General features: G+C 36.9%; 3 protein-coding genes across 9 annotated transcripts; all 3 read left to right on the top strand.

The window, feature by feature from the left end:
- The first annotated feature begins 4,835 nt into the window (after positions 1-4,835).
- LOC140969133 (alpha/beta hydrolase domain-containing protein VTE7-like) lies at positions 4,836-7,961 on the top strand. Its single transcript, XM_073430388.1, has 10 exons — positions 4,836-5,245; positions 5,892-5,986; positions 6,074-6,171; positions 6,254-6,303; positions 6,442-6,537; positions 6,686-6,775; positions 6,963-7,055; positions 7,164-7,259; positions 7,420-7,485; positions 7,611-7,961. Exons 1-10 carry the CDS (start codon positions 5,033-5,035, stop codon positions 7,806-7,808), a joined length of 1,095 nt encoding a protein of 364 aa, XP_073286489.1. The 5' UTR covers positions 4,836-5,032; the 3' UTR covers positions 7,809-7,961.
- Positions 7,962-8,607: 646 nt separating this feature from the next.
- On the top strand, positions 8,608-13,039 carry LOC140969145 (ribosome biogenesis protein WDR12 homolog). Of its 4 annotated transcripts, none has more exons than XM_073430406.1 (15): positions 8,608-8,869; positions 9,047-9,147; positions 9,521-9,627; positions 9,776-9,811; positions 9,900-9,985; positions 10,248-10,312; positions 10,417-10,527; positions 10,620-10,745; positions 11,293-11,436; positions 11,728-11,836; positions 11,926-12,062; positions 12,144-12,179; positions 12,257-12,356; positions 12,453-12,482; positions 12,665-13,039. In XM_073430406.1, exons 1-13 carry the CDS (start codon positions 8,707-8,709, stop codon positions 12,347-12,349), a joined length of 1,314 nt encoding a protein of 437 aa, XP_073286507.1. In that variant the 5' UTR covers positions 8,608-8,706; the 3' UTR covers positions 12,350-12,356; positions 12,453-12,482; positions 12,665-13,039. The 4 variants fall into 4 exon arrangements, with proteins under 4 accessions (XP_073286507.1, XP_073286508.1, XP_073286509.1 ...); XM_073430407.1 differs by having other exon boundaries at positions 12,453-12,488; positions 12,672-13,039; XM_073430408.1 differs by lacking the exon at positions 12,453-12,482 and having other exon boundaries at positions 12,803-13,039.
- Positions 13,040-14,236: 1,197 nt separating this feature from the next.
- Positions 14,237-21,101, top strand: LOC140969114 (uncharacterized). Of its 4 annotated transcripts, none has more exons than XR_012173889.1 (11): positions 14,237-14,432; positions 15,344-16,813; positions 17,089-17,171; positions 17,263-17,390; positions 17,619-17,853; positions 17,987-19,356; positions 19,646-19,697; positions 19,786-19,875; positions 19,956-20,015; positions 20,130-20,237; positions 20,598-20,756. XR_012173889.1 is itself a non-coding variant. In XM_073430335.1 (10 exons), the coding sequence occupies exons 2-10, from the start codon at positions 15,409-15,411 to the stop codon at positions 20,827-20,829; spliced, it is 3,843 nt and encodes a 1,280-aa protein (XP_073286436.1). In that variant the 5' UTR covers positions 14,244-14,432; positions 15,344-15,408; the 3' UTR covers positions 20,830-21,101. The 4 variants fall into 4 exon arrangements, 2 of the variants coding, with proteins under 2 accessions (XP_073286436.1, XP_073286437.1); XR_012173890.1 differs by having other exon boundaries at positions 14,240-14,432; positions 19,649-19,697; XM_073430335.1 differs by having other exon boundaries at positions 14,244-14,432; positions 19,786-20,015; positions 20,598-21,101.
- Positions 21,102-25,304: the final 4,203 nt, after the last annotated feature.

The following is a 25,304-nucleotide window of genomic DNA, read 5'->3' as shown; positions in this document are numbered from 1 at the left end:
GCTTAGGATAGATATTCTTTGACCCAAAGTGCCTACAAATGTTATGACCTACATTCTCACAAAGTTTATATGTTAAGGCGTGTAACTTTTGCTGAGGATGTTTTTACATTCCTCCATCAAATGTACAATTCCCCTCGCCCTGACTCTATCGATCGCACATCATGGTTTCCCATTTATCACATTCTCTCTTCATATTCATCTTCCCCTCCTAGTTCAACCAATATAATTAATCCCACAATCACATATTTTTCATGCCACAAATACACCACCTCCTATGCAAGGTACTTCTCCGAATACGCCTTATTCTCTCTTTCCATCTTTACATGATCATATCACAAACACACCACCTCCATCACTATCTGTGTGGGGCCCTTAACTCCTAATCGTTATTACAATACAATTTGATTAGGGTTAATTAATTACAGCGGAAAACGAGATTAAATTTTCTTTACAATGAGCCCAAAACATGTCAACTGTAATTATAATACTAAAAATAGTATATAATATATTCTCATCTCAACATGTCACAATATAAAACAAGCCCACACGTAATCCGGATCAAAGACATACAAACAAACTCATATCCTCGGGACATGCTCCGGTATATAGATACATAACATATATACTGGGAAATACCAAGAAACCTCAACTCAAACTGTGACTCCCTCCAGAAGTACCATCTCCGGTCTCCTGATATCATGGAGTACCTGTCATCGTCCACATACAAAGACAACAACAGACCCATCTGGGGTGAGCAAAGCTCAGTCTGAAGCAACCACAATATATACCACAGATATCTAAACAATGATATATGATATGCAATGCATGTATGTCTTGGAGGTATCAGGTCAAAGGTCCATCCACTGAGCACATGTCAGAGTCAATCGAATCGCTATCAAATCAATGCTCGAGCTGGCACACCGGCCTCAATCAGGGATACTCATATGATAACGTCGACAAAGCGCCATCAAATCCCAAATCTCAATCAATCATCGGGGCCACAACTGACTATGCTTTAAGGGTCATGTGATACCAAACATAGCATTGTGTTCACAAACCCCAGAATCAAATCAAATCATATCAGGGTATTTAAAGATCATAGCTCAACGTGCATGTCATGTATATCACATCAACTCAACAAATAAGGCATATAGACATGTATCTCAATCCAATCAATCAAACATATATCATATAATACAGATACATGTCCTATGTTATCCGGTCGCAACATACCTTAATTTTTCGTTTCCAATTGATGTAGCTTGAAGATTTCGGTAAAATAATATATCTACATCAATAACATATTCATTTCAATCAATAACATCATTCAAAATCAACAATATAAGTTTCAAATATCTTTTGAAACTTTGAAATTTCATATCAAATTGAAATCATAACATAATTCAATTCCGACTTCAAAACGTGGTTCCTTGTCGGTTATTCTACCACATATATGAATCTCGACTTCAAATACATGCTATTCCAACACTTTAATATTTAGAGCTGCTGAAACCAAAAGAATCTTACCTCAAAAGGAAGCTCTCGACGCGAGGATTTCGAATATATAATTTGTTTCAAGTTTGGACAACGTTTCGAGGTGCTTTCGTACAAAAGAAATCGATTTCCCACTTTCTTCCTCGAAGCTTCAGCAAAGGAAATGAAGAAATATATCCAAAAACTCATCCTTATCGTTTTTATAACGTGTGCTACAGAGATATTCGCGCATATGCGCGACCGAACTCGCGCATATGCGCGGGTAGTTCTGCCCGCGCGCGCAGTTCTGCGCCGATGCGCGTTTTGTTCTGGGCAAAACGCTATTTTAGGTTCCGAATTTGCAAATGTGGTCAACATTAAAGTTGTATCTCTATGTCTTGGCTTTCATTTTCCTCCAACTTCACTCAATTTGGATATTGTATGCGAGAGTTATGCTCATTCTCCCAAAATGTATCATTGCAAGAACTGCAACGCACATGATACACTTCGGGGTGATTTTGCCCATATTTCCAAATGGATTTGGACAAAACTCAAAACATGAAAGTTTTAGTACTATGTATTAGCTTTTAAATGGAATTAATCTCATCCCATTTGGACTAATACTCAGATGATTATGCTAAAAACCGTAACATGTGTCATTTTTGTATTGTGGTTCAGCATACTTTTCAAACACAAATCAATTTCTAATACAATCTTTCATTATCACCACATATTTTCTCATTTCCATTGTCATGATATACATCATATACGTAATCACATGATAATTTCATGCATTATCGATAATCAACATAAGATTTACGATAATACGATACACAGTCCTTATAATCTGTTTTTCGTTATCCCAGCTACCTTTTACCTTAGATCACCAAATTGACGATACTTCTTCACCAACTAAATCTACCCTTCTTATTGAGCACAACACCCCCACTCACCCAACTCTCATGCAAGCAGGTTCCAAGAATCAAAATTTCAAACCAAAGCTTAAATATTCTCTATCCACAGTTGCTACACCAGTGACCACAGCTCCTTGAACCTACTTTTGTCTCCCAAGAACTTAAAATATGAGAACAACGTCAAGAAATGTATGATGGATTTAATGTTCTCTTTCGTAACGATACATGGGTGATGGGACCTTGTTCATTATGACCCTTATCATAATCTTATCTTCTTAAATAGGTATTTTGCATTTAAAAAAATCAGACGGGTCCATTGATTGTTATACAACGTCTTGTTGCCAAAAGATTTCATCGACCGTGCATTGAATATAATGAGAATTTTAGTCCCGCGGTAATAAATCCAACTCTTGTTATCATTCTCACCGTTTGCTATTTCTCAAGGTTGGACTTAGCGACAACTTGATGTCAATAATGACTTTCTTCATGAGCATCTTCAAGAAGATGTTTATACGAGCCAGCCACCTGATTTTTTTTTTTTTTTTTAATCTTAATCATCCTACTCATGCATGTTGTCTCCAGAAAACTCTTTATGGTCTCAAACAAGCTCTCATGCTTGGTACAATGAACTCAAACATTTTATTGCTTGCAAATGAGTTTGTAAATTCTGGCTCCGACACTTCATTATTTGCTAAACTTCACAATTTTTCTATTGGTGTAAGCGGAAGATTTTATTATTACAGGAAACAATTCAAAAGCTGTTAAAAAACCTGTTGCTAAATTGATGTCTCGTTTTTCATGAAGGATCTTGGGATCTTGTCTTATTTCTTGGAGTTGAATTAAGTGATTCCAACGTCCACTGACATTGTTCTCTCACATCACAAATATGTTCATGACCTTCTCACCAAAGCAACATGCTGAATGCTAATGCACTTTCAACACCAATGTCACTCATAGAGTTGTAGAAATGAGCCAGATCAGTCGGGTTGGTCCGCCTCATCAAATAGGCGGGATAGGTTGACAATTTTCTAGTCTGTCCAAATGACAGGCGGCCCGTCCCGTCTCACCAAATATTGGCTCACTCCACCCCACCAAATAGACGGGTTGAGTGGATGATAAAATCTCAACCCACCCAAATGAGGGGGCGAGGCGGGTTGTGATGGGTTGTGAGCCGGCCCATCTTGTTAACCCCTTGTGATAACTCTAGTCACCCAATAAGCATGTGCTTCTAAATGGAACCTCTGTTACTGATGCTACTCAATACCGCTCCATCATTTGTACCTTACAATATCTTTCTCTCACTCGACATGATATGCATTTATTGTCGACTGCCTTTCTCAATCATGCATCGCCCGCCATTTATATGCTGCTAAGCACCTATTGTGTTACCTTCGTGGTACGATGACTCATTGACTTTATGTTTAAAAGGACTCCTCTTTATCCCTTCACGACTTTTCAGATGCCGACTGGGCTGAAAATGTCGATGATAGAACCTCAACCGATGCTTATGTTGTTTTTCTTGGTTCCAACGCAATATCATGGAGTTCCAACAAACAACGCTATGTTGCTCTATCCTTAACAGAAGCTGAATATCGAGTAGTTGCATCGACGACTGCTGAACTTTCTTGGATTCAGTCTTTGCTTAATGAGCTTGGTATCCAACGCTCCGACCCACCAACAATCTACTGTGATAACATTGGCAACGCTAATCTATGTGTCAGTCCTGTTTTTCATTCCTGTATGAACCACATTGCAATTAATTCAAGTAACGCTTTGTTGCTCGATCCTCGACATAAACTGAATATCGAGTAGTTGAATCGACGTCTGCTGAACTTTCTTGGATTCAATCTTTGCTTAATGAGCTTGGTATCCAACGCTCCGACCCACCAATAATCTACTGAGATAATAGTGGCATCGGTTGTCTCTGTGTCAATCCTGTTTTTCATTCATGTATGAAGCACATTGCAATTAATTTCCACTTTGTCCGTGACAAAGTTCAAAATGGCAAGCTTCGAGTCCCCATGTCGCCTACAATGATTAACTTGCCGATGCTTTGACCAAACCTATATCTCGTCTACAACTATGTGCATTGCAGACCAAGATTGGCGTTCTCTCCAGGAGCTCCATCTTGCGGGGCATGATTAAAAAAACGTGAATATCAATCAACCGCGTGAATTATGGCAGAAAATTTCTTGTCAATATCTTCCATTATAAAATTGATTGTATGATCAAAATCTAAGCCAACTATAATATTTATAGTTATTATAATTATTTTATGGCAAGATAGATTTTCGTAGAGAACATATTTTTCACTAAAATATTATGGAATATATTAAAAGGGGTTGGTGTTTGTTGTATCTATTATACTTACTCGTATATCCATCAAATTACGTTCTCGTCTGAGTAAAAAACTTCTGATTCATTAGCTGGTTTACGGGTAAACGTTTTAAGTAATCAAATAAATCAATAAAATACAATAAAAGATTGTCAACTATTTCGCTATCTTCTCTTCTTAGACAGGAAAGGCTGGAAGTTTGCGATGAATACAGGTGGTGTCTGTATATTTTTGGTAGTATATACTAATTTGATGGTAGACACGCGTTAAATTTGTACGAGTGAAGTCACTTGGGTTGCTTTGAGGAGAAATGGTGGGAGCTTTGGCATTGGGATATCCGCTTTATCAATGCCATCCCGGGAAGCTGCTGGATTTCGAACTTTCTTGTCGCGGCGGGGGCGATCGCGGGTGTGGCGGCGATCCCAACGGAGAGTTTCCATCTTTTCTTCCGAAGGAAGTGCACAAGATTAGAGACCCTTTAGCGAGAACTTTGGCTCAGAGGATACAGAGGCTTCCTGTGCAGGTACTGCTAACCATTTTTGCTATTGCATGTGAAAATGGCTAACATGGAAAACATATGAAGGATGGCTTCTTCTCACCAGTATTTGGTTAATATTTCATTTATTAAGCAGTTTCTTGTGGGGGTATGAAATTCTTTATGTTTATCAAACTAGGCACTGACCTTTTTAATGGGTGGGTGGAAATTGCTTGAATTTATTAGTGAAGAAGCTCTCTCTCTTTTCTTTCAGAGATTTGCTGCTTATTGAAGATTACTAGAATCCCATTTTCCTTTTGCTCTTGTTGCATTCGATTTCAGTGTAGTTCTGCAAACTGGTTACAAGTTTGAAAGGGGATTGTGAGGATGATTTTTAGTAGTGAAAAAGTGAGCAATTTAATTTAGCCCTGTCTGTATGTTTGGATATTAATGTCTTCCTTGTCACATCAAGTTTAGTACTTTAGTTCTGTCACAGGGCCAATACTCTACTTAGGGGGAGACCACCGGGCCCACAAATCGCTGACCGAACAAAAAAACTATACCTATTTTTCCATGTTTTTTGAAAATTTTCTAGTTTCTCTTGCCGACATCTGTGCTTGTGATTCGATTTATTTGTATATTCGATTATATTTTCATTATTGAGAACTCTTACGCATGATAAGGAAAATTACAGGTTGGATTTTCCGAGAGTTGCATAATGAGTAGCTGTGTGACCCCAACGATGCGAAGCACTGCCAATCCGGTGGTTCTTCTCCATTGCTTTGATAGGTTTGCATCATTGATATCCAATCACAGACTTTTTATTTTGTTCCTATATAAGTTGTTGCCGGAATATGATTCCCCTTGTTTATTCAGCTCTTGTTTAGAATGGAGAAGTGCATATCCTTTGCTGGAGGATGCTGGGTTAGAGGTTTGGGCAATCGACCTTCTTGGATGGGGTTTCTCTGATTTAGGTTTGTCACACGGCCTTCCCGGTGCACTTAACCATTATATTATCTATGCTGTTCGTCACCTTTCATGTCTTAATTGTATTAGAATGCCGCCCACCTTGTAATGTTGCATCGAAAAGATACCACCTTTACCAGGTAGGTTCCAAGTAACTTTACTAGTTTTTTTTTTATGAAAAGATGTGACTTTTAACATAAAAATATCATAAACATCGATAGAGAAATAACTTCACTTGTTGATACATTAAACTCTTTCAATATTTCCGTGCAAAATAGCTATGGAAGTCTCACATCAAAAGACCAATGACTTTAGTTGGACCTAGCCTTGGTGCAGCTGCTGCAATAGATTTTGCTGTCAATTTTCCTGAAGCTGTAAGAGTTTTTTCCTCATCAAATTTCTTCTGATTTTTTGAAAGTGGGGCATCAGTAGAAAATTTGGAATCTTGTCGAACTACTGCACTGAAATTACAATCTGTTCCTCAAGTTAAATGCTTATGATGCATTTCACGATGTTTTGCAGGTCGATAGGCTCGTTTTGATTAATGCACATGTTTATACCAAAGGGACTGGGGTTCTCACTAAATTACCCAGACCGTTGGCCTATGCAATGGTAATATGCTTGCATTTTCACTTTCTGTAGAACCTGGTTCTTGATGAAAATCAATCATCTTAAGCCATATTCATTGGATATAATTAGGCTAGTTGGTTTCTTTCTTTATTTTTTTCCTTGTAATTGTATCACATTCTATATTGTTTTATGTTCATCTCCTGGCTATCTTAAGTGTCATCTTGATCAGGCCTCTCTGCTGAAGAGTGTGCCAATACGGTGGTATGCAAAGCTACTGGTTTTCGAGGGTATATCAGTTTCTACGATATTTGACTATACAGAAGTAAGTTGGATATCCTGAAACAGTATATTTTGTGTTTTTACTCAATTGGAAATACCCATTTATCAATTCCTAGCTCGAGTTAGCCCAGATTATGTTTTGACCAATCAGGTGGGACGCCTTCACTGCCTCTTGCCGTGGTGGGAAGACGCTACCGTGAACTTTATGCTCAGTGGGGGATACAATGTCATGGGGCAAATCGAAAGGGTAACTAACATCCACTTGCCACCTTCCATATTTTTCATAATAAGTTCCATTATAAAACCAAGAATCATGAATATAGCTCAGTTTGGTATCAAACAAGAACGCTTTCAAAAATTTAATGGGCCTACAATGAGCTATTTCCGTTGATTTTTCATTGAGTCAGGTAAAGCAAAAAGTTCTTCTCATCATCAGCGAGCATGATAATATTGTGGACAACAAGCTTGCAGAGGTCGGTTTAAATCTCCTCTTTCCTCTCCTGTTCTGTTAAGTAAAATTTCGTGGATGCAGATTCTTTACACACACACCGCAAACTAATCTGAAACATTTGTGCTCTTTTGACAAAAAAAAACGCAGAGGCTGCTGAATGAACTGCCAAACGCTACAATGAGAGAAATATCGAATTGTGGGCATATGCCTCACATTGAGAAACCAAATGTGATCGCCAAACTGATTATCGATTTCACTCGAGGAGGCACGAATGGAGCTATTCGTGAGGTTGAGGTGCCGATTTCTTACTTTGTGGATGACAACTCTTGTAAAACAAACAGATAGTATAGAGAGGGAGAGTGAAATTAAGACTTTGTGGATTATCCTTTAGACGGGATCTTGGTGCTGAACTGAATAAAGTTACTGTGTTTTTAAGAAATATTATGATTTTATGGTTATATACTTTAGCTTCTTTTGCCTCTGCTATATGTTAATGTGCGAGTATGCATGACTTGTTATTGAATTTTAAGATACATCAATTTGTAGAAAAATTGAGACTGAAGTAGTGTATGTTTGTTTGTTTGTTTTTTTAAATAAAACAAAAGTTATTAATTTTTAAAATTATCCGATAAAATATGATACAAACATAAATGTGAAATGAGTAGGTCTCTTGTGAGACGGTCTCACGAATCTTTATCTGCGAGACGAGTCAACCCTACCAATATTCACAACAAGNAATCTTTATCTGCGAGACGAGTCAACCCTACCGATATTCACAATAAGAAGTAATACTTTTAACATAAAAAGTAATATTTTTTCATGGATAACTCAAATAAAAAATCCGTCTCACAAACTACGATCCGTGAGACCGTTTCACACAAGTTTTTGCCATGTGAAACATCGAGTTATCAACTAACAAAAAATTAGTTGTTCTAATAGCATAGATGTTTAGGAAACAAAATAAAATGGTAAGCCTTTGTATTTGGTAGCCCCCGACTCCTATTCGATCATAGTCTACACATACTTGGTTCCATGAAAATGGTGATCGGGCCGAAAACAAAAATAATAAACCCAAAGCCGCTTTGGGAAAGTAAATGAACGTTTTATAGTAAAATTCGTGTGTGACGAACACGATTATTATTCCGGTAAAGCTAGCACAAGAGTTTACTAAAACCCTAATCCGCCAGAATCTAAAATCCCACAGTGCATTCCTAGCTTCTTCCTCCACTCATTCGGCGGGAAAATGGATATCGATGGCGGAGGTTTAGAGACAACGAGACAGGTGCAAGTCCGCTTCGTAACGAATCTGAATCCACCATATAAAGCACCTCCAACTTCCATCTCCATTCCTGCAACCCTCGCTCGCTTTGGCCTGTCAGCTCTGTTGAACAATCTAATTCAAGCTGGTAATCTACTTTCGAACCTGGTTTTTACTTTATTTTGTTTCAATTGAAATTTGCAGCGGAGAGGTGTCGAAATTGAAATGGGGTCGCGTGATCTCCCTGTCCACTTCTGTTACCAGTATGAGAGTGTAGTGTTGGTTGCTGTCGTTTATGATATCGGTTTGTCTGGATTTTCATCAGGAAATGCGGACTGGGAAGCAGAGCCATTTGATTTTCTCATTGATGGGGAGTTGGTTCGGATGTCCCTGGAAGAGTTTCTCCTTGTTAAAGGAATTTCAGCCGTAAGTATTTAGACTATACTGTGGTAGCTGTGATTGATTATCATTGTAATAACATTTGTTTATGTTCAAGATACTTTAAAATTAAAATACCTATGCTGTTTCGAAAATGTACTGATCATGTGATAAATGGGGGTTTATAAACTTGTTGTCTTAACTGATATCGGCTAATTTTTTACGGGAATAATCACTAACCAGCAGTGATCTTTACATTTATGGTTGAATTTTTGTGTGTGAAGATGAATGATATGTAAAATGACACAACCAGCGCTCTTTTTTGCTTTACTTTGATGCAATTTTTGTGCTTTGCATCTCTATCTTTCTTGAATCACTCTTGCTCTTCCAATCTTTATCTGCCACTTGTATCTCATTACAGGAAAAAATTCTTGAAATTGAATACATTAAAGCCATTGTTCCAAAAAGAGAGGAAGAACCTTCTATGCATGATGATTGGGTTAGTTCAGTTGATGGTTCAAACGATGGGTATGTGTAAAGAAATTTTAGCTGTGTTCCTGTCAGTGCTGATTGGAATTGCTTTTTTCCTTCTTGTGTGTATTTGTTTTTTCTATGGGTTAATTGTTATTCCTCCAAGTATCTTATCCTATCACTCAAACCCCGGTTAATATGACAGGTACATTTTGACAGGATGCTATGATGGTTTTGGAAGGTAACTCCATAAAGATGTCATCTGTTTAACTTTGTTTACCTTTATGCCGAGTTGAACTTACAAATGTGTAATTTTTTGTGTTTTTTAGGATATGGAGAACTGGTGGAATTTGTACACATGTACTGGATGGGCATTCTGGTCCGGTTACTTCAGTTTGTATTTTGAAACCAAAAGGTAAGAGGGGAAATCTTTTCTTCGTTAGGCATAAGTTACTGAGTGAATAATTTCTCTGTCCTAATGTTCTTGGCTGATTTATTTGTTCTTAAAAATATTCTTTTAGTTACTTCATTTTTGTGTTTTGGCAACCTATCTAGTTGTCCATGTTCTTCGGGTTAAGGACAAAGCAACATGTAGCAATATCTGGAACCTAGCTATTTGATAACATCCTTAACATACTTCATTTATATGATTCATTTTTTTGTTTTCTTCTCGACAGCCGAGAGCGTCAAAGATCAAATTGTTGCCACAGCTTCTAAAGACAAGGCCTTAAGGTTGTGGAAGGTACTTGCTGAAAGTTTCATTGGTGGTTTGACTACTTTCTACTCACTGGGAATTAGTTTTTGTATATCAATTAATGCTTGTTTCGATTATTTTCTGTGTTAAAGTTTGTTGTGGAGGATTCCTTTGATCAACCAAAGAATGTTCGAGCATTTAAAATATTGCGTGGTCATACTGCTGCTGTTCAGAGCATTGCAGCCGAGCCTTCTGGTGAAATGGTATATATGTAATATGTTGCTCTTAATGTCATAACAATTTTTGGCCTGTACTGAAATGCCATCTTCCTCGTTCTTTTCCTATTTAATGTTAGGTGTGTTCAGGTTCTTGGGATTGTACAATTAACTTGTGGAACACAAATACTTTTCAAATTGAAGGTAATATGGTTTCATTGAAGAAGAGGAAAAAGAATGCGGAAGGTGAGGAACTTCAATCTGAGGTACCATTAACTCCCCATTAGTAATAGAGTTTCACCTTAAGTTTCATAGAGTTGATGATTGTGAATTTTTCTGAAGATGCTGACATTAAATGATCTGGATGTGACCACATAACTATGTACTTGTGATTTTCATGAGAATAGTTAATAAAATGTGAAGTTGCAGCTCTCTTGCAAAATTCGATTTTAGTTCAACTACAGAAGTAGCTGGAGATTTAAACTTGATATCAGTAAAATATAGCAGTCTTTGAGTAACACGAGCAGAGCTAAATTTAGTAGAAATTATGTGTGTATTAGTTGGACAATATCGAAGTCTGACTCTTCTTGCATCTGCAAATCTATTGTCTGTTCTCCTCAAAGATGAAAGAAATTCAGTATCTTCTTAGAAAAAATTCATGAGAAATTTAGATTTTACGTGTGACAAATCGTTCAGTTTATGGACTCTCTAGTTGGTTTTTTAATTAATGTGGTCAAGCTTATGAACTTTCTTTTCTCTTCTTCAGTCGCCTCATATTTCTATATGTGATATGGATGTTTTGTTGGTTGACAGGGAGAGGCTTTATCAACACTTGTGGGCCACAAACAATCTGTGTCGTCGGTGATCTGGCCACGACGTGAAACAATTTATTCAGCATCTTGGGATCATTCTATTAGAAGATGGGATGTTGAGACGGGCAAAGACAATTTAAGCATGGTGAGTGAGTTTAGTTACTTCATTTGTAAAGAAAAATGGAGTTTTTCTATGTGCAGGGTACCCATTGCTTTTAAGTCATCTCCGGTCGCTCTCATTACTGCAAGTTTGATATAAACTTGTTGGGATGTCTCGTTTGATCTCAGCAAGATCCTTGTACTCAAAGCGAAGAGGGAAGTTATATTTATATGTATATGTGCATTGATATATATTGCTTCGATAAGTTACTGATTCGACTTTTTGCAAATGGAATCATTGTGAACTGATATTTATGGACATTTCTTCATTCCTCAGTCCTGTGGGAAGGTTATCAACTGTCTTGATATCGGAGGTAAAAGTTCTACCCTCATTGCAGCTGGAGGTTCTGACCCTATTATTAGAATATGGGATCCTCGAAGGCCAGGTCTGTCTTTAAATTTGTGCTTATCTGCTGCGACGTAGGGTGCGACTTTGACCATATATATGATATGTTCCTTTGCATTTCTTCTGTAGGAACTTTGTCACCTATCTTCCAATTCTCATCACATAATTCTTGGATATCATCATGCAAGTGGCACAGGAAATCATGGTTTCACTTGGTATCCGCATCATATGATGGAAAAGTGATTCTCTGGGATCTTAGGACTGCGGTATCTAGTAACTTCAGTTCGTTTTAATTATGCACGCATGTATTTCAATCTATGGTTTTTGAATTGTGCGGTCTTCTGCAGTGGCCATTGTCTGTGATCGATTCTCACAAGGACAAGGTACTCCAAACTTGAGGCATGATCTTTGAATTTTCACCTGATATTATAGTTGGTAAATAAATACATTGTTAATGTAGGTGTTCTGTGCTGACTGGTGGAAAAATGATGCTGTAATAAGTGGTGGCGCTGACTCAAAACTTTGCATATCTTCTGGAATATCAGTGCAATGATCTATAGGTATGCTCTTGCTTATTCCCAACATTGGCTAGTTGACTTAAATTTCAGCGTTTGAATATGAACTCCTGTCTGATCGTCTAACTTTGCTGAATTCAGGTTAGAACTGCCAACCAAGCTACTTATTGGGTACTCGTTTCTTTGTTGATTTGGTTATTGACACAAACCATGTACCATATCCCATTCTTCTGGATCTAACAAGGAAACAGATTCTTTCAGAAGCTACAACATATTTGTCTATGATTGTCTTGTTTGAATTTTCGGAATCCCTTGTAGAGTACAACTAACCAATTTTTTTTATTGTTTGTCAGGCTTGAGATAGTTTTTTACATTGTGGCGGGTGATTAGCGTTCAAGCAACACATACTCGTTTATACTGCTTCAGACAATTTTTATGCTCGAAAAATGCCTCTCAAAGTTGGGAATCTGATGCACGGTTCTTATACCCAGGTAAGGCATTTTCCTGGCTACTAAAAGGGAGGATTGAACAGCAGATGAACCAAATTTGTGAACAAAGGAAGCCGCGATGATTAAATTTGGAACCATGAGATATAAACGGATCGAGATTGTTTGGACTGAATTAAACAACAATTTGAGGCATGTAATATTTAACAACTTCGGATTATTTAACGACTTCGGATGTGTATTTTTTATTCTTTGTCTGAAAGGATAACATTTTGTTCGTATCATCCTTTATAACTTTAGTCCATAAATAGCCATTAATAGAATTTACCCGTTTGAGAGGAAACCAAGAATCATGAAGCAATTTGAAATGATAGGCACTTTTTAGTTTAAACGTATAGAAGTGCAGTTTCTTAATGAATTGAGAGAGGCTCCTCACGTGGTATGCGAGACGAATATATTACATGGGAACGTGGGATGAGTTTGAATGTTTCGTAAATAATGAACTTTTCCTCTCCAATGACGTATTACGAGGAAAAAAAGACAAAACTTTCGGAAGGCCACTTCGGTTGTTTAGGTCTACTGGGGGCTCATTAATCTTGAAAGTTTGGTATACCGATTCTTAGGCCGACTAGATGAAACAAATGTATTAATTACATTCAAGGCTCGAAAAGTTTAGAGAAGGTGAAACATTAAAATGACAATGAAGTTTTTAGAAGGCTTATGTTAACCCATGTTCTAGCCATTCTTGATATTATATTCAATATTGGATGTCACAATGTTTGAATTTTATGTAAAATATACAAGATCCCACCTGAGGAAATTCGAACAATTAATTGGTTAGCAAAAAAATAAAAGCCTCAATTCAACCTCTTTGTTGATTTGGTTTCATAACCGGTTCAGTTTTGGGTTTGGGCTTGGGGTCAACCCATCAACCCAAGTTACTATGCTAAGATGCGAAATTGAAGCACACGTCTCAATCAGCAATAATTGATCAAAATCAAAATATAAAAATAAACAAAGGGGCAAAAACGAATTTAGTCACGACATCTATTTACTCAATTATAGCTCAATTGGGTCGGAAAACAGAAACCGGAGCCACAGTTATAAATTTAATTTTTAAAAATATTTTTTAACGTAATACCAATGCTTCTTGCCATATTCGCGAATATATAAATTTTTAATTTTTTTAAAATAATTGTTTTATTTACAAAATATTTTTTTGAGCCATTAATAAAAAAAAAGAATAAAATTTATAAACGAAAATAATTTCTAAAGGAGAGTTGTCCACGCCTGTGCGCAGCGAGTAGGCATCTATCCTCGATCTCCACCGTCCACAACGATAAATATCTGAATCAACGATTGAAATTTCACCTCAATTTTAACATACAACCCGGTTCCGAAAATCCAAGCCTTTGTCATAGCCTTAGCTATTGATCCGAGGCTAAAGACAATTTTATTTTTCCTCCAGTTTTATCTGGGAAACTTGTCTGAGGAAAAAGCATCCTTTTGACACTGCAGAGAGAGAGAGAGAGAGAGAGAGAGAGAGAGAGCGCTCTGAGTGAGAGACCTATAAATACGAGCTGTAGAGAGAAAGAAAAAGGTGGAAACAAATTTGATCGGGGGAAGTAAATTGAACTGTATGATCTTCATTTCGCGAATTACGGCATGATACAGAGTAAGTTCGAGAAAATGTTGACACCTGCACTGCATCCACCAGTCTTCGTTATTTGAAGAAGATCAATCTTTAAACAGTTCTACTTGGAATATTTGCTGCTTTTCTTGACTGAAAATGGGTCAAGATTGAAGCTTTTACAGTTATATGCAATGTTTGAGTTTCATTTTCAGTGCTTTCAGCTGGGATTATTTGTGATTCGCCTTTTGGTTTGGTGGACGTGGGGTTGGAGTGAATTCAATTGAGGGTTTTTTCTGTTTTTCCTTGAGGAATTTGAGGCTGGTTTGTCGACATGCAAGAGCCATTCAGACTTTTCCCCTTTTTTTCATATTTGGTTGGTGGCATCTTGGATTTGGCCCTAAATTATTGGTTGTGCATGTTAATTTCTTTTGATTTTGATAAAGATTTTTACTGGGTTCAGTTGAAATTATCTTGGTGGCAATGTCGGTGCGCTTATATGGTCTCTAACTTGGTTGCTATTTCTTAAAGGGGATTGTTTTATAATTACTAATCAATTTTTCGACCTATCTTCTCATGCTTTTCCTTCTTTTAAAAAAAAAATATTTTTTAAGTTTCAGAAATTTGAAATATTACCTAATTTCATGTTTCACCTGTGTATTGCAGTTGCAGAACTTAGGAAACTGAACAGAACATTGTTAGCTCTTTGCTGCCTTTGTTAATTATATTTCTGTTCTGAGGGAATTTATATTCTTGAGACGTGGGAGGACTGATGTAGCTTTTGAAATAAACCTAAAAAATATTGAGATGGATTTCAGTCAATTAATTAGATTTTCATTGCTTGTTTGAATGCTGTACAGCTAGGTCAACTTCTTTTGTCGGCAGTAGTTTACGTGGCTAGTTAAATTGTAGAAGTTTCTTGCCATTTACTTACATGATATCTTAATCTTGTGCAGCTGTAGTAATTTGCTGCAACCTCCTCCTTTGACATAGCAGTTTAGACGAAATATAGTAATGTAAGATGTTGCAGCGGCAAATTATGTTGAAACAGCTGCAGGAACTGCAGAGGAGGAGACAGCTTCAGGAGTTGGGTGATGCTAGAGACCAGAATTATATAAATCCGCTGTCACCGTTAAAACAAGCTTCAGGTGGTCAGTTTCCACCCGCTGCCAATGGGACACCTGTTCTTGATTCATCACAAATGTTTATGGTTGGTAACATGGGAATGATGCAACATTGTGATTCTGGTGTTTTTCCAAGTTCGCCTAATGGGTTGGTTCTTTCGCAAAGTCAAAATCTTGGTGTTGGCCATGTGCGCATGTCTCAGCCACAGTTGGACATGTATTTATATGGAACTCCTGCTACAAATTGTGACAAAAATTTAAATAACTGTCCTTACCTCCAAGGTCCAACAACCAATCTGTTGTCCAAGAACAGTAGTATCTCATTAGGATTGCCTGCCTTGCAACCGTCAACCTTCGGCAATGCATTTGTGAGTCAACAATGTGATTTATCCTCTGATCAGATTAATGCGCCTAATGGGTCATTACTGCCCAATCAATTTTTCCAAAGGAATTTGTTTCAGCAAATTCCTGTTCAAAGTATAAATAGGGGAAATTTAGCTGGTAGCTATCCCGAAAAAGTAAATACAACACCAAGCAGTGGATTGACTCTGGAAACTGAGGGGAGGTGTGAAGATGCCAGCTGGCATGGACTTTCTGCCAGAGAAGGTTCAAATCTTGGTCAGTCTTCTTTAGATCCTCTGGAACAGAAGATCTTGTACAATGCTGATGACCACAGCTGGGAATCTTCATTTAGCAGAAATAGCAATATAGGCACCGGGGGCTGCACTGTGGAGAGCACTTCTTATAGGGATGCATTGTCTTCTACTCAAAATGGTAGCTGGAGTGCTCTGATGCAGTCTGCTGTGGCTGAAACTTCTAGCAGTGATACCGGCTTGCAAGAAGAGTGGAGTGGATTGAGTTTCCAGAATCCTGGACCTTCAGTTGATAATCAACCCACAAATTACTTTGATTGTGACAAGCAGCGTAATAATTGGGTTGATGGAAACTCACCAAATGCCGTCTCTCCAAGTTTTAAACCGGAAAACCTGACTCGGAATTCTGATAGGACCTGCATTTACCCTGGTTTTCAGCAGTCAGATCACCAGCATCTCAGACAGCAAGAGGAATTTCACTCCGAGTTTTCGCATACTTCCAATCAGATCTCTTCTACATATACAAGCCAGTTGGCTGATTATAGCTCTCAGCTGAAGCATTTGACTGGAGTGAGTCATCTGATCCAAACATCTTTACCTTCGTCAAATATTTGGCCTGGTCAGCATAAGGAGCACACGACAAGTGATGAAAATCAGTCTCACATTCTGTTGCAAACTAATGACAACCAGGCCAACAACGATTTCTCAGGTAATATGTACCATATTGTCATTATTTGGTTTATAGGTGGTGACTCCTAGCAAAAGTATTGCTGAGGTTTGGATCCTTACATAGTTAATTATCAAGAAGCCATTTGATGCTTTGATTCTTTTGTGGCAAATAGAAGAATTGAAAGCATTTAAAAAATTATAAACCTAACCTTTTCATGACCATAATTTATTTATGCTTTGAATGGCGACATTCTGTGAGAAGCAAAATATCAGTTTCAAAGAAGAATCCTTTTGAGAGGTCTTAATATCTTGCAGGTCAGGATTTGAGAGGCACTTCATGGCTTGATGGGAGTGCATCATATCACGTGTCTTGCGGTGTTCAAAAGCCATTTGATGACGTAATAATGGAAATTTGGTTCATCAAGACCCGTTATGCAGGGATTTATTTCCTGAATGGTATTCGGTAATTCTGTTATTCTCTTGTTGTAGGCAAACCAGCTCAATGTTCCCAGATATTCAACAGAATCAGAGAAGATGGTTCCTGGACATGATGTTGAGCCCATATCAGCTTTCTTAAGTTCTCCGGGTTTTTACAGCCAGAGTGCGGCTGCTCAGAGGTGTGTATCTTCAAGATGTTGGAATTTTTTACGTTATTTATGCTCGCTATGGTGGAAAAATATCTGAGAATGTAACAAGATGAAACTACATCTCCTGTCTCTAAATATGTAACCTTATTTTAGTTTGATGTTCCTGGTGAACATGTCTGATCTTGCTCATCTTCTTTTTTTCTTCTGATATACATTTTCTGATAATTCATTGGAATTTTGGTGATTTCTTTGCTGCAGTGAAAATATGCTCGGCCTACTTAATAAGGATGACATATCAGATGATCAGACACCTGGAGTACATTGGAACTCGAAAGTCTCAAATCCCAATGAATTGCCATTAACTGAAACTTCTACTGCAACTTTTTTTATCCCGTGCAACATGGCTCCTGTTTCGCAAGACTTTGACTTTAGACTCTGCCCCACAGTTACCTGGACTCCTCAACCATGCTCATTTTTCCCATCTTTGTCAGTGGTGGGTTTAACTGCTAGTTATGCGAATCTCAATGTTCCACCTAGATTCGAACACAATTTTCTATTTGATTTATCAGCATTTGACCATACTGCTTTATGTGCTCTTAGAAATGATGTTAATCTCCTATATGCAGGGGAACTCGACTGCAACCTCTTCTAAAGTTCGTACTGCGAAGGATATTGTAAAAAATAAAAATTCAACACCACCATTGCAAAGTAACATGGCCACTAATTTTCCTACCGTAAGTGCTGCTGATGCGCAAGAATATTCCCATGGGAAAATTGCTCGTTCTGATGACCCTGAATTCCCTCTGTTGGACAATCTTCCAGTCCCTCAAAGTGTAATGACGTCTACTCCAAAATCATCATACTACTCCCGTTTGTTTCAGTCCCTTGATTCAGTGTCTAGCAGTCAAGAGAACAGCTCAGAGGTTCTAAATGATCAGCCCAACCAAAGTTCTTTTAAACATGAAAACAATAAACAAGAATCGTTACCATGTTTGGGGAAATCTAAAGATTATGAACAGCAATTGGAAAAACGAAGTTCTCTCCACCAAAGCTTAACTGAGATAAACAACTCAATGACAAGCGGCAGCGCTGGCAAGCAAGAGATATTGAGCAAGCAGTACTTAGAAGCAGATGCTGTATCTGGTCCATTGGTGACTCACACACATCAGCAGACCTGTAATCAAGCAAGTCATGTGGACAAACAAACCCTCGCTGTTCCTGCCAGAGATATGAGAGCCCTTGGTTTGGATCAAAATTCCTCCCTGCTGCACCCAATGCATCCTCCAATTAATGCTAGTTTGCCACTTAAATATGACAACTCTTATTACCAGCAGGCCATTGCCGATGCAAGGGAGCTTTTGTTTAGTGGGCATAAGTCAGGTGTTGAAGATGCGGCGAAAGATGACCTGAATTTTGTACCGCAACTTGGTGCATCTTTTACTGGGGATAATAAGGGATGGAACCTCTCACCAGAGGTTCAAGGACATCTGTTAGGCAAAGCTTCATCATCGACGTACTGGAAAAATATCCAACAGATGGAGGCGATTGGCCAAAATGGTACTCAGAGACAATCCATTGGGAGCAATGAAGCTTCTTGTGTAACATATGGTTCACAGATTAGTTTGCAAATGGCTCCAACCTGGTTTAAGCATTATGGAACCTTTAAGAACGAACAGAGATTACAAGTCTGTGATCCAAACACAGCATTTAACGTCGGAAAACCACGTACTGGAATAACTCTTGGAAACTTGCAAAAAAGTAGTTCGATGATGCCAGCAAATTCAGCCAACCCTAGTCAAGGAACCTGTGTGTGGCCAACTACAGCTATCAACTTGATTGAGGGAAAACAATTATCATCCCCTATTGTGTTGCCGTCAGATGTCATTCATCAAAATTTATTGGTTTCAATGCCAAAGAAGCGCAAAATTGTTGCATTCGACATGGTGTCGTGGCATAAAGAAGTAAATCACGAACAGTCAAACCTTCAAGATATTAGGTATGTATATCTACAGTCATTCAAAAATAGATGTCATTTTCTGCTAATTGAATGTCTAATTTAAGACTAGATCAATTTTGGTGCCTTCGCTAGCGTTGCCGCCCTCAGCTCTCCAAGGGAAGAAGCAAATGAATGACTTTTGGCTGCATTTTTATGTTATAGTGAATAGTTAATACATGATAGCCTATTTTCTTTATTGGATTTCCTTAATTAACCAATTATTAATTTGAAACTAACCAATGTTATACATATTATCTTAACATTCTCTTTTTAAATCCCTCTATGCTAGCAGCACAGCTGAGTTAGAATGGGCGCAAGCCTCAAATAGAAGACCACAGGAGGTGAGACAAGTTAATGAATACGATAAATTTTAACATGTTCTTACAATTAAAAATCCATCCATAATGCCATTTCCTCAAACACCACCAGGTGAAAAATGATGTAGAAATTGTTGAAGATGCTTTCCCGTTTGTTCCAGCAAAAAGAAGGCTAATATTTACAACACAGCTAGTGCAAAAGGTCTTTAAACCTGCGCCTGCAGCTATTCTCTGTGCAGATGCCTGTTCAAACTATGATTGTGTCGTATATTCTGCTGCCAGATTAGCATTAGGAGATGTCTGCAGCTTGATTGGTCAATTATCATCAGAGACCAATGTTGTGTAAGGGTTTCTCTACGTATTTTATGCCTCTTTGTTAACCTTTCCTCGCGAAGGCCTAAAATATCACGAGATTTAGATCTTGAGCAGTTATTTTTCTTGTTCAACTATGTTCAGGTCACCTGACAAGCAAAAAACTTCAATGAAAACAAATGGTTGTGGTTTCACTGAAGTTGTGGAAAGTTTAATATATCGAGTGAACAAACTTGATGGTGATTTATCGAGGTAGGAATCCAATTTTTTCTTGGATACATTTTTATGTATGGATTGGCATGAATATGTTATGAAGTCATCTCGACTTTAAAGCCTGATGCTGAAGACTCGAAGTGTGTACACTGTTTGCTTATATGTTATCTAATTGCAATGTGATTTTTTGTCTATGAACTTAATTGTAAAGGAACTAACCATGTGTACACCCTGGTCACCTAAAAAAAAGGTTGTGTATATGAATGTTCATTTGGTGCAGTCTAAACTTGTTGCGCAACGAGTTAAAATTCTGTTTTCTGAGCTACAATCTTGTACCTTAAAGTAGTCAGTTTTCTTATATTATTTGGGAAAGCTAATTTATGTGCATTTGATATGCAGACTGCACAAAACTTCATTATTTGCGGACATCAAAGTGGAAAACCAAGAATTGGAGAAAATATCTATAATAAACCGTTTTGCAAAGTTTCACATCAAGACTCAGTCGAGCACAATTGATCCAGCTACATCTTCTAGCAAACCAATTTTACAAAGAACAAACATCCAAAGATATGTAATGGCACTTCCAATGCCTAGAACAGTACCAGAAGGCATAGATTGTCTTTCCTTGTGATCTTGGAGAAATCAAAACTAACCATCCAGTTCCTCATTCCTGTTATGCAGATCAGTGCTTTTCTTAATCCATGTAGGTGGACAGGAGAGCACATTTAGCATCACTGTGGCACTTAGGGTGTATATAATATATTGATCTTTTTATATGTGCATGCACTACTTAGGTAGATTTAGAAGCAGGCTACTTACCTTTCACCAATTTATCAAACTCACTTGTATGGATTAACTTCCAATGTTCTAAAAGACATCAATGGGACCGCCTATTTTTAGAAAGCGATGCATTTGGGCGCTGTTTAAAAAATGGCTGTCTAAAGTGCATAGTCGTCATCTAAGTGGCCATCTAATTTAATAAATAGAATTATTTTAATTTTTATAATTTTAATTTTTTTAAAGACTGTCTTGTGTATTTTTCAATTAATTTGTATCAGATAAAAAAAAGATATTTTGTTGATTTTGAATTCGATATAGATGAATTAATGAAAAAAATATGGAGATGAATAAGAAATAATTAGATATTTAGGTGAAAAGAAAAAGAAAACTTTTCTAAACGACAGCCTAAGCGTATAGATGGTGGATGGCTGTTCGTTTATCTTTTTTAAGAACAGTGATAACTTCAACGTTTTCTGAGGATATCCCTCCATGATCAACTCAAGTATACACTAATCTTAGCTGTAAGATTTTGTTCTTTACTCCCTTATTCTTTCTTCCAGGGTGATGGAGAAGTGATATCTAGCAATCAAGAAAATGCTGTTATGTGGACTAGAATTACGTTTTTTTAAAAAAAATACCCTTTTCGTGCGTACAGTTTACACAGCACCATTTGTATGCGTTGTAGATCCTACCGGTAAAAATTTCGACTATCTTAAAAGGGGAAGCAGCCCTCTGTTTCTTGCAATACCATGTTCGATATGGCATCGTAGATGAATCTTTTTGAAGGTGGCCACTTAATTAATATTTTATTTACTCACCTGTGATAGGTATACATATATCCCTTGTACAGATTTGAATCAGTAGATCTTGATGGGGCCATGTTTAAATATCTGCAAGCAATATGAAAATTCTGTGGGCCCGGAAACCTGTGATTACCAGTACAAAGAAAGGGACAGACTTTTATTTGTCCGTGTACAAGGTAACAAAAAGATCATCTTTTTAGTTGGATTCTTGTGTACATTATTACAATTTGTCTGCCATTCATTGATTAAGAATATCGGATTGGTGGCAAATCAGCAAATTGAAAGATTCATGCTGAATAAATTACATTACATTCCACCTGTCAACATCCTCACAGGTACAGAATATCAGCACCTGACCAAATCATTTATGATTCCTATCCATTGGAAGCTTCAGAATTGTAGAAAAAACAAAATATTAGTCAATTTTTGGCACAACAATAGTTGTTCGTGGGATTTGGTGGGCACCAAAGGCAATGTTTTTCTTAGACAATATATAATGTACACACACATATCTGTATCAGAGCTTGATTTCAACTTTTGCAAGTAATGGTATTGGGACTTGTATGGGTTTTTTTTTCTCTTTGTTGACCAAGGGTTGGGAGTTGGGGGCCAAAATTAAAATCAAACGAGGATATCTTTGACATTAGAGATTTCATTTCCATTTACCTGCAAAAAACCCTTCATTCTTGATTTAATTTGGGCATGGTGATGCCGGACACGGCCGACGCGAACTATAAACCGAATCCCTCGATATCGAAGTCGAAGGGAGAAGTACTTTGTTAAAATTAATACACATAGTTGAATATAAGTAAAATGCTATAATAAACGCAAGAAATATTAATAAAGTTATTATCTACAAATGTGTATACCCACAACGATAAGTGCTTTGAATTATAATCCTTGTTGGGCCTCGTTAGTTTCAATTGTTGGCTAAAATGGTCCAAAATCATTGTTGTTGCTTTTAGGCCCGTGAGTTGTCTCTAAGTAGACCGGTCCGGTTTTTTTTTTTTTTTCCTTTTAAAAAATGACTGGTTTTGTTTTGTTGAACAGCCACTTAAATATTACTTGTCAAATTATTTATAAATAAAAAGTTCACGTTCAAAATGTTTATACCTTACAATCAAAAATATCATTAGTCATTGCAAAACCCCTCCCTCAAATCGCCCTCATCTAAAAAATAATAATTTCTAATGATTTCGAATTTATTTTTTTCAAAAAAGAACTTCATGGTTTCTTATTTTATGCGTAATATAATATAGAAGAATATATGCCAGGATATTATGGTCATTTAACTAAGTGCCATACCGACATCCCCATTCATACTCATGTATATTACAGTATATACTTATATGTATGTAACTTTAAATATGAATGTATGTAAGCATGCATGAGTCTCCATGACTCCTCGCGATTGCTCCTTATGTTAGCGTCGGATCGCTCATATAAAGATACTTTTATAGCCGAGTGTTCCAAGAGTTTTAGGTATATTCTGCTCCTTATTTGAGTTGATCTTACCATTCATGTCACTAAGGCACGGCTTGATGCGAATGATGAGATTCAATATTCTTATATTATCTCGCGTTTAACTCAAGTTTTATAATCATCGAAGTTAAAAAATTTAGCTATGTCATGTCTTTCAATTTCATATCCCCGAGCTAACCAATGCCTAAAAGTAGGTAGTGTGTTTCGGGCTGATCAAGTAGGAACTCGGTGGGTTGAATTGATATATCAGGGGGATTGAGTTTTGGACTACCGATGGCTGTTGTCCGTATAACGTTAGGAGTCAGCTGATAATGATTGTCTTATTGTTATTATAGAAATTGGCACATGAGATGTGAGGCACTCGTGTATCACATTTACTTCCAGGAAAAGCTAACCTATTGTTTTCAAACGCTGGCCGCAGAGAAGTCTTAATTACATGCATACATAAATTCTATATTTCTGTGGCGTATACATTTGCAATTAGCGATGCAAAATTTTGTAAAATTCACTAAGAAAATATGTAAATTGTTTGTACAAAACAATACTAGTGAAAATAACAAAACCAAATTCTTTGACACTCCAAGAAATTAAAATGCATCCAAATAAACCAAACTAAAAACTAGATGCATAAACCGAAGTTGTTTAAAACAAATAATAGAATAACACTCTTCGATCAACACTATGCGTCAGTGTTGTTCTTCACGTGTCTTCAACACCAATAAGCAACACGGCATAAACGTGAATCAATCACACAAAGTCTTTCAACGAAAAAAATCTTCAACTCTGAACTTTGTGCATATTCAGATAAAAACTCCAGCAGCTGCGTAAAAATCACCTCCCGGTTCTTCTCTCAAAATTTCGTGTATATAGATTTCATATCTTGACCTAATTATCTTTCTGTAAAACAAATCCTAAAAGCATTCTCCTGGCCTGCGGCAGCCGCGGTGTTGGCCTTGTCATTTAATATCCCAATGTTGGTGGATGATGGTGTTATAGACAGTGATGGTTAGTCTTGACCCAGAGAAATGACCTGTTTTCTTTGTCAATAATGCTTCACAAAAATATTTTGAATCCTTCTAACTTCATCTGGACCTGCATTAATATTGGTGACCAAACTACACAGAAGATAGTTTTCGATGTTCTGGTAAAAAACAACCTAGCAGTCAAATTGGCAGATTGGCTCATATGCAACTCATCTCATGACTTGGAGCCAGGGTATTCTCCCTGTTTCCAAATATTTCACCCGCAGGCCCTCTTCTAGCAAGAAACCGGCTGGGAAAATCGGTGGGCTATTTCTGGCCAGAAGACTTCGCTTGCATGACATGGCTTGATCAACAGCCAGCCAATTCTGTCATATATGTCGCATTCGGAAGCTTCACAGTATTCGAAAAATATAGTTCGTTTTTATTATTTATTAATATTGAAAAAATATAGTTACGTTTTAAAAATATTAATTAATTAACCAAATATATTGAATTGACTTGAATAATTGAAATTTAATTGTAATAAATTTAATATTGACTTATTTTTCATAAACCAAATCAATAAGCTAAGTTAAATAAATAAAAGTTATCTTTACTCAATTGCTAGTTCAAATTTAAAAAACATAATCATAAATTACAAAAATCATTAGATTATACAAAAAAAAAATTAGAAATGTTTATAAAAGTCTTACAAAATAAATCTACAAAATTATGTAAAAAAATTCTATAAAAATCATTAGAAATCTATCAACTTTGCAAAAATATACTATTTTAAAAATATCGTCAAATCTCTACAACAAATAAACTCATTCCCGGATAAATCATAAATATAGCCATGTAAATGACAGGAGAAATAAATAATTCCCGTTTGTCTTTTTTGTAAAGCCAACGAACATTATTAACCAATGATGTCTTGCATTTTTTCTAGCTGCCGCCCGCATTATACAAGTGCTATTGCCATTGCTATATGAATATCATAAACAAAAAATTGAGAGATTTTAAATTTTGACTTCATTCCTGTAGCACAATATGTCTATTTGAGTGATTTTTTAAAATTT

The sequence above is a fragment of the Primulina huaijiensis genome, unplaced genomic scaffold (genome assembly GCF_012295235.1).
Source record: "Primulina huaijiensis isolate GDHJ02 unplaced genomic scaffold, ASM1229523v2 scaffold40239, whole genome shotgun sequence".
In the NCBI taxonomy this organism is placed as follows: domain Eukaryota; kingdom Viridiplantae; phylum Streptophyta; class Magnoliopsida; order Lamiales; family Gesneriaceae; genus Primulina; species Primulina huaijiensis.
The sequence above is the reverse complement of the archived record's forward strand: the minus strand, read 5'-3'. Positions and strand labels throughout refer to the sequence as shown.